General features: G+C 42.8%; 1 protein-coding gene across 1 annotated transcript in view; it reads left to right on the forward strand.

The window, feature by feature from the left end:
- The window catches only part of LOC115271796 (olfactory receptor 5M11), a 1,244-nt gene extending 709 nt beyond the window's left edge, over nt 1–535 (forward strand). The window contains exon 2 of the mRNA XM_029914750.1: nt 68–535. Coding sequence (XP_029770610.1) covers nt 68–535 — 468 coding nt within the window. The remainder of the gene's footprint in view (nt 1–67) is intronic.
- The last annotated feature ends 9,259 nt before the right edge of the window (nt 536–9,794 follow it).

A 9,794-nucleotide genomic window follows, 5' to 3' on the forward strand; every position in this document is an offset into this window, starting at 1 on the left:
CAGACGTACCTGCATCTGTCTGGCCACATTTCCTTATGTCTATGGCTTCTCAGATGGGCTGCTCCAGGCCATCCTGACCTTTCGCTTGAACTTCTGCAGATCCAATGTCATCAACCACTTCTACTGTGCTGACCCGCCCCTGATTAAGCTTTCCTGCTCTGATACTTTCATCAAAGAGCACGCCATGTTCATATCAGCTAGTTTCAACCTCTCTAACTCCCTTAGCATCATCCTGGTGTCTTATGCCTTCATTATTCGTGCCATCCTCCGGATTAAATCGGCAGAAGGAAGGCACAAGGCATTCTCCACCTGTGGCTCCCACATGATGGCTGTGACCCTATTTTATGGGACGCTCTTCTGCATGTATGTAAGATCACCAACAGATAAGACTGTTGAGGAATCCAAAATCATAGCTGTCTTCTACACTTTTGTAAGTCCAGTGCTGAATCCATTGATGTACAGTCTGCGGAACAAAGATGTCAAGCAAGCCTTGAAAAATGTCCTTAGAAGAAATAGGTCACTAGGTTGGGACTGACTCTGATTTTCACTAAATCAGAAGCAAAATTTTGGTTCAACATCTTTGCATTCTGATGATGTATTTTTACATTCTCTATGAATATGCCCCAAATATCCCAGCTAAAATCTGAGGTCTGGGGGGGGAAATGAGGTTCACTTACTAATCTACATTCTTGCACCTGAACATGTGGTCCCTGGACCAGGAGCAGCAGCATCACCTTGGACTTTGTTAGAGATGTAGTAGCACCAAATTAGGCACCCTAGGTCGACTATATCCAAATCTGTGTTTTAATCAAATAATAGGTGATTGGGAAACACATTAAATTTGAGGAGTACTGTTCTAATTGAAAATTCTCACTTGTTATGGCATTAAACATTCCTATGTTCTTATTGTTTACTACAATAAACAAGATAAAGATACTTTCAACTCACTTGCTTAGATATATTTATTTTTTAAATTAAATAATTTGTTGTTCAATTTGCATCCAAGACAGTCTCTAGTACAATCATGATTTCAGGAGTAAACTAATTAATCTCCTATTTAGAACACCCAGTGCTCATCTTGACAAGCGTCCTCCTTCATGCTCCTTTCCCATTTAGCCCATGTCCCCATCCACACTCCTCTAGCAACCCTCAGATTCTTCTTCATATTTAAGAGTCTATTATGTTTTGTTCCTCTCTCTTTTTTTATATAATTTTTGCTTCCCTTCTCTTATTTTTATTTGTTCTGTATCTTAAATATACATATGAGTGAAGTAATATGATTTTGTCTTTCTCTGACTGACTAATCTCACTTAGACTAATACACTCTCGTTCCATTCACATGATTGTGAATGGCAAGATTTCATTCTTTTTGATTGCTGAGTAATACTCCATTGTGTGTGTGTGTGTGTGTGTGTGTGTGTGTGTGTGTGTGTGTGTGTACACACATCTTCTTTATGCTTTCATCTGTCAATGGAAATTTGGGCTATTTCCATACTTTAGCTACTGTGGATAGCAGTGCTATAAATGTTGGGGGTGCATGTGCCCCTTCAAAAGAGCATACCTATATGCTTTTGATAAATACCTAACAGTCCAATTGCTGGGTAATAATGTAGTTCTAATTTTAATTTTTTGAAAGTCTTCCATTCAGTTTTCCAGAGTGGCTGCACTAGTTTGCATTCCCACCATCAGGGCAAAAGCGTTCCCATCTTTCTGCATACTTGCCAATATCTGTCATTACCTGAGTTGTTAATTTTAGTATACTGACAGGTGTGAAGAGGTATCTCATTGTGGTTTTGATTTGTATTTCCCTGATGATGAGTGATGATGAGCACATTTTCATATGTCTTTCAGCCATCTGGATGTCTTCTTTGGAAAAGTGTCTGTTAATGTCTTTTGCCCATTTCTTCCTGTTTTTGGGGGGTGTTAAGGTTTATAAGCACTTTATGGATTTTGGATACTAAGTTTTTATCTGATATGTGATTTGCAAATATCTTTTCTGCTTTTATCCAATTGTGGTCTCTTAACGGGGTTCTGCCAAGACAGAAAAGTTAGATATTCAATTCCACAGATACCTGGACCTGAGAAACTCCTGAACCTAACTTTGAGTCGACAGGGCCAGATTGAACAAATGGCCTCTTTTCTCTCCAAAAGAGTTGGCACTGCCCTTGGGAGAGGTGAAAGACAAGGTCCTTGACTTTCTTTGACAGATTTGGGCTTTTGCTCTTTAGATCTTATAGCCAGTCTCCCATACGAGGATAAGGAGATACCGAGTTCTTTTAATGCAATCCTCCCAAGAGCCTTCAGCCAGCAGTAAGTCATCCACATACTGAAGGAAGACACAGTCATGTTGATCCCCTGGGATGGTTCTTAGGTCTGAGGTTAGTGTATTGCCAAAACTAGTTGGGGAGCTTTTGAGCCTCTGAGGAAATCTAGTTTAAGTCAACTGGCCCTTGCCACCATTTTCAGGATTCTCCCACTGGTGAAGAGTGGTTGAGTCTGCAGGGCCAGGCAGAGACAGAAGAAGGCATCCATGAGGTCTAGGCATGTGAAAAAGACAGCTTTGGGGAGCATAAGGCCCAATTGAGTGTATGAGTTTGGGACAACCAGGTACAGGGTGATGGTGACCCGGTTTGCTGCACACAGGTCTTGAACCAGCTGATAATCCTTGGTTCCTGGCTCTTGGAGTGGTAGGAGAGGTGTGTTCCAAGATGACGGACAGAGTCGCAGGATCCCATATTTTAGAAGTCTCTCCAGGTGCTTCGGTATCCTCATCTGTGTCTTAAGAGGGATGAAATGGTGTTTTTGGTGAATGTGCTCTTCCCCTGGCTTTAGTTCTACAATTCCAGGCCAGTCCTGGTGGGTTGTCCAGTGTCAACAGCCCCGGAACTCTGAGGGCAGCTCAGGATCCTTTTGTGGTTCCTTCATGAGACTGAAGAGGAACCATTAATCCCCTTGGGGAATTGTGAGAGTCATAATCTTTACTTCTGGCTTTGTAGGATCAGGGCAGCTTGTCTGTGGGAGTTGAAAGTTATCTGAGCCTGAAGCCTTTCTAACAGGTCCCAGCTTATTAAAGCCACTGCAGAGAGGGGGAGGTATAGGAATTCATGGATGAGTTCATGACTGCCTAAATTACATTGTAGAGGCAGCGGGAAAGGATGGCATATCTGATTGCCCATGGCCCCCACATTGGTGGTTTGTCTCTGTGAAACGTGGCCCACAGATTGGGCCATCACAATGTTTCACCCCAGTATCTACCATGAAGTTGATGGGTCAGCCCCCCACATTCATTCAGACCATAAGCTCTGGAGCCTAACAAAATGAAGCCCCGTCTGTCCAGGTCTTCTCCATAGTCCTCTATGTTGGTTAGCCCCATATAATCATCTTCGTGTCCGTGAGCCCATGATGGTGTTGGATACTGGCCTTGGACCATATGGTTTCTTTCTTTCTGATTGAGATCCTATTGAGAATTACCCAGATGCAGAGATCACTCAATTTCCAGGGGCCTTTTGACAACAGTGAACACACTGTTTTGTCCTAGCTTTGGTCCTGGGCAAAAAGATCCTCCCTGCTGTTCCCCTTTTTGGCCCTGGCCTGATCCCTGGGTGTCACCCTTCCAGGAGCATTTCAACTGTCCATGAAGGTAGCAGCTAACAAATATGCCTTTTTTTTTTTTTTTTTTTTTTTTTTTTGCATTTTCCAGTGTCCTTTCCTTGCACCGAGCTGGTCACCGTTGGAAAACATCTTAGTTGCTAATTCCAGCAATTGACCAGCATTCAACCAGTGAAAGGCCTCTAGCTTTTGCAGCTTGTGCTGGCTGTCCCCTTTGTCTGACCTATGAAAGCTGCAATGACTGCCCCTAGTTTAACAGGCACCTCTGGATCAAAAGCAACGTAGAGACAAATGCCTGACACAGTCTCTCATAGAAATAGTTCAGGCTCTCCTTGAGTGCCTGGAGCCCTTCTGATGATTTACTCATATTTATGGCCTCCCCCATCTCTTCTTTATGCCATTTAGAAGGACATTTGCTACCATTCAGTCCTTACGAGCCCTCCATTTATGCTTGAGTCATTTGGGTCCCATTTGGGGTCCTCCCCAGAAAAGGGAGCCCAGGTATTAGCCTGAATGCCTAGCGTCCCAGTGGGGCAACCTCCTCTAGCCATTGTAGGGCTGCCTGGGCCTTTTGCAACACTCTTCTGTGTTGAAGTGGGTCAGGAGGAGACGGCAGCAGTCTGTCCAGGTAGGTTTATGGATTAGAATTATAGACTGCATTAGTTTAGTCATAACTTGGGGCTTCTCCATATAAAAGGGAGTACGGTGTTTTCAATTTACGAGGTCCTTAGTGGTAAAAGGTTGGTATAAAAAACATCAGGCCTCCCAGGATCTGGCCTTCCTGATCAAAATAGATGGGTCCCCTAGTTTCCCTCAGTGATATCTACAGGGCTCCCCGGTGTTGTTCCAGGGAGGGATTGTTTCCGCTGGTCTGATCTTCTGGGATGGGAATATGGGGTTAGGACTGGTGGCCTTGGTGAGTTGTCCACATGCAGAGACGCACATGGTACTAGACTTGGTGAGGTCTTTGATCTAGGTACAGACTCTGGTGGGGTTATGGCAGGTGGGGCAGCCAGAGTCCATGTGGCAACGAGTGGTACAGTAGGACATAAGAGTAGTGGGGTCCCCTTAGGCTCTCCTGACAGTATGGGTTGTTCAGTTCTTGGCTGGCATTTGGTGGAAGCCATCACACATACCATCATAACTTTACAGTTTTCTTCAACCCAGTCTTGTATCCAAGGCAGCCAGGATAGAACTAGGTCTTACCAATAGTCAATGTAAGGAAATTGGTTGGAGTGCCCTGGATCTTCCACAACAAACTGGAACACTAAGCCAACTAGGTCCTCATCAAGTGAGCCCTTGAATTGACAGCCCACTATGAAAGATGGCCAATCAATTTCCCAGAATATTTGGAATTTTGCAGGAGTTAAGTTCACACCATAATCTCCTGAACAAACATGCCTTTCTGAAATTCCTCAACATATGCTTTAGGGGTGTAGGTTTATTCTGCTTTTCACCCATTTCCACCCCCTAATGGACAACATCCATGCATGAGAGGAAAAAGGTGAAGGGAGGGACTAATTTGGTGAGGACACAAAGTTGCTTCATTCATTTCCAGCCTCTCTCTTCACAGAGATATTTCAGGTGCCTTTTAGCACTGGCAGGTTCAGTATCAAACTCTGACCCAGATCAGATCCCCCAGGATGCCTGATGCTGCCCTAACTCACATGAGGTAAAAGTGGAACTGTAGATCAGGACTCAACCCTCGCTGCTGCCCATTGGTCAGGTCAGATCCTTTGTGCTGTCCTTCTCATGCACACACTCACACAAGGGACCCAACCCACAGCCCAGCACCCAACGCCTTGCAGTAGCTGTTTCATTTCTTATGCAACTGCTGGGAAGCAACTCTGGGAGGTGATCAGGCTCTGCTTCTGTCTCGTAGGTGCAGATCTACCAAAATGAAACTGGGTTCTTGCCAGTCTGATGGGCGGCTCTCCCTGAGTGAGTTCCTGGGACTGACTCGGTTCCACTGTGCACCCAGGGTTCTTGCTCAGCTTGCCAGGGGGGGCTAGTATTTGACCGTTGAGTGGTCCACTGCCACCAGTTGAGGTGGCTTCTTCTGGTGCTCTGAGTTTTGCACCCTAATGACAAAGGAGCTGAGAATGCACTGTCTCCAAATTGCAGGTGAGGCCCCGTGAAATGTTGCAGGATTCTTACACAGAGAGATGGGACACTGAGGCTTTTCTGTCCAGGAAGCAGTTTCATTTGTCATGCTTCAGGGCTCAGTGGGCTAATACCCAAAAGGCTAGTGTCTGAGAACAGCAGAGGGTTGCCTTTTGTACAATTTTTGGTTCTTTGTCTCCCATTTATAGTAACATACAGTCTAAATGGGTGTCTATGGTACAGAGTCCTGAGGAATGTGGCTCACTTACACAGAGCCAGGATGCTTTCCCTTGTTGAGGTTTTCACCACATTCTTTAGGGAGAGGCTCTACCACACATGCTAATCACCGGTATTTAAAATACCCCCATTCTGATTTCTTTCCTGTGGTTCTTAAATAAATTAGTCACTATTCCACTTCATCTCCATACAGATTTCATTCCTGAGGGAGAAGGAAGTATGCTTAGTAAAATGTGAAATTACAGGAAAGAATAACCAAGACTTGCTTTGGATTCACAGAAATAAGTACACATGGCATACTTCTTAAGTTATTCAGCAAGTATCTGTTGATGAACATTCATATCCCAAGGCCTGTGTAAATTGCTGAGATCAAAGATCTTGCCTGTAAGGGTTGCAGTGCTGTGGTGTCAAGAGAAATATTGGTAGGTAATTAAACGAAATGTGTTAGACAGGGATGGTGGCAGAGCCCTAAGAGCACATGGAGGAGGGAGGTAAATCTTGGTTCTAAGAAGGCAGAGAAAGCATCTTTGGAGTACGCATCTATATGCGCCTTTCCTACTGCCAGAAGCAACTTGGATCTGGGAATGAAGAAGGTGCACAGTGGAACTGAGTCAGGCCCAGGAACCAGCTCAGGGAGAGTCGCCCATCAGACTGGTAAGAAGCTCAGGGAATATTTACAGCCAGAGATGGACAGAAAGACAAAGTGTGACTGCAGGTTGAGGAATGGCAGCTACTTACATAATGAAAACAGAGTCCACCTTGCATGTGAGGATGGGCATCCAACTCTACCCTGCCACTTAGTAGCTATGTGGCTCTAGGGGAGGTGTCAATCCATGCTCAATTAGTGGAGCTTCTATCTTCATCTGGAAGTTAAGGATGGGTCCCCTGCCTCTTAGGGTTATTCTGAAAACATTTTAATTACTTACACGAGTCTCATGAACACCTAGGGCATATTCAGAAATCATTGCCAATGACTTGTGTTTTTCACAGTGCTGCTTATGACTGACCCTCCTTTAACCTTCAATAATCATCAGAGGGAAATTCTGAGAGTTCTGGATTTTAACAGAGGAAACAGTTTAGGGTAGAGAAAAATAATGAATAATAAGACCTTTGCTAAGATTTGAGAATGAAAAGTTAGTGTTCCTCCCCAGAGCTCCTAGGGCAAATAGGAAACCTGAAATTATGGAAAATAAGGCTGAGCATATGATTATCTTTCTGATCCCAGAGGTCCTGATTAATCCTCACAGGTGTGATTCCTCACATAACACACATTGCTGCTATTCTTCAATCCTTCTGAGACTTGCATTAAGACCTGCCCCGACCTCACACATTCTGGTATAAATATAGTGACTTTTTACAGCTCAGAAAGGCCTCAGTAAACTTCCTCAATCAGAGGTGAAAAATAGTTGCATTTCACAATGAGAAGTAAGTCTTTGTGTTTTTGTATTTTTCATTTTATGTCAGGAGGCGATTGCTGAAAGTGTCAAACTATGACAAAGAAATTTGCACCTGTTTGCTAGAAATATGCCCAATGCATTCCCTTCTGTGCTCATGTCCTGTCATTGAATTGAGCAACTTTTTCTGACAAGAGGCTTATTGAAATTTCTATTGAACTCCCTGGGTGATATTTAACAGAGCTGCCACTGGTGCAAAAGAGCAAAAAAAGGTAAAAGTTCTATTTCCATAGAAAAATGCAAGGACATTTTCTGGCATGGGATTAAGTTCACTCCAACAGAAAAGTTCTTGTAGTTAGAATAAGGCAATATATGAGTCCTTTACATCTCTCTCTCTCTCTCTCTCTCTCACACACACACACACACACACACACACACACACACACGCACACACTCTATGATCTATCTATTTTTGTAGGTGAAGATTTTGAGTTTGTGTGTTAATCCTGGTTGAGGACCCGTAGTTTCAATGGTTTCATTAAATATTTCATGAGATTCACATTTTTTAAAGGAGGAAAAAGATGCTTAAGATGCATTATTTCAATGAATTCTTGATAAGAGTTTTCTTAACTTTTGATCATTTGTTTTTAGAAAAAATGTCTTTTGTCATTCACTTATAATTGATTGGGCTACAAATTTCCTGTACAGCTAGGCCATTGAGCTGTGTTGCCCTCTAGCACTTTCTCAGCGGGCTGAATTCTATCTGGATTTTCAATTTTTCTTCACTTACTCCTTCTTTTTCTTCTCTGTTCACAGAGGTGAGGATGATCACCTTCTATCCCCCATCATCCGTTCTGTTAGTCTCTGTGTTCCAGGAATACTGAGCTTCATTGGCCAGCAACTTCTGCAATTGACCTCAACCTGTTTCAGAAACCTATTTAGAAAGGTTTTATGCTCTGCTGTCACCATCTTGAAATGCTTAATAATTTTTGAACAATGATCAATTACATACTGATTTTGCACTGGACCCTGTAGATTGTGTAGTTAATCCTCATTCTGGGTTTTACCATTTGCAGCTTTCTACTCTCCTTGTAAGCCTCCTTTGCTGGTCCTTTCTCCATTAGGGTTGGCTCTCCCTGGTTGTAAGCTACTAAACCAATGACCCATTGTTCAGAATGCTCACCTTTGGCTTGGTGTTGATACAGGCAGCTGGGTCATTGTGATGTTCTTTCTATGTAAGCACATGCTATTTGTCACCTTTTGTTTTGTTTTGTTTTGTTTTGCCTCCCCCACTTATCGGAACTACTGCCCTACTTTCAAGTGGATATTTCTGATTCCCACACAAGTCACCCAGATCATGAGTCAAGACATTTTCAGATTCAATAGGCAGTAATTAAATGACATGCAACAATTAAGATGTTTGGTAAATATAACCCCCAAGTTCAATTTCCTCTAGTATCTTTATAAATCTGAAAATCTGAAATGTCCACAACCTGATCCTTCTTTTCCCCCATTTTTCTCTGTCTTGGGGACCACTATCTACATTCTCTCTGGGGTTTCCTGGGTGCAAACAAATATGAAATTGTCTCCTAAGCCACACCGCCAATGTGTGTCATTTCAAGAAATATGTTGTTTCAAAAGTAATTTCCTGCGAGACCCTTCCTGAATATGATGCTGCAACTATTCACTGACTCCTGTTCTGCAGCAGAGGGTATTGATATTCTTGGTGGGAACTCATAGGTGGAGATGAAACAGGCTTTCGAAGAAGTGACTCATTTACCTTTTACAGAACATCTAAGCCTGGACTTTTGAATTCTTCTGCTTGAAATCTGTACAAATGCACACATCACTAGCAGTTCCAAAGAAAGATCGCATATGGTAACTTTGCCTCTGTTCTTTCCCCTTCCTAGAATATCCTTCTTAAAATAAGCTTATTGCTTGTTCACATCCTCCTTCAGTGTTTTGCTTACAAAGATCATCTTTTCATAAATACTTCACTGATGTTACTACTGGAAAATTGAACACCCACTCCACAAAACTCCATTTTCTTTTCTCCATAACAATGCCATTTGAATCATCATTTACTTCCTGGCACTAATATGTGTCTGTCCACTGTATGTGAATGCCAGAAAGGCATGAAGTGTGAAGGCGGGTTTTTTGACTTCTGTAGTGACAGTGCCTAATGACATGAGTCTTATTTTATGACCATCTAGTTTGATGTCCACAATGTCTCTTGAGGGAGGCAGAAAAAATATTATTCCCACTTACAAATGAGGGCATGAAATAACTCAAGGTTAAGGATCATTGCTCATTATCAGCAAGTGATATTTGTGTATTCAACAAATGTTAAGTACGCACCCTCTGGATAAAGGAGATAAAACACAAAAAGAGATTGACCTTGTCTCTCTGAAACTTATAGTACAGTAAGTTTCAGTGACCCATTTTGAAATG

Source organism: Suricata suricatta, chromosome 11 (assembly GCF_006229205.1).
Source record: "Suricata suricatta isolate VVHF042 chromosome 11, meerkat_22Aug2017_6uvM2_HiC, whole genome shotgun sequence".
Lineage (NCBI taxonomy): Eukaryota > Metazoa > Chordata > Mammalia > Carnivora > Herpestidae > Suricata > Suricata suricatta.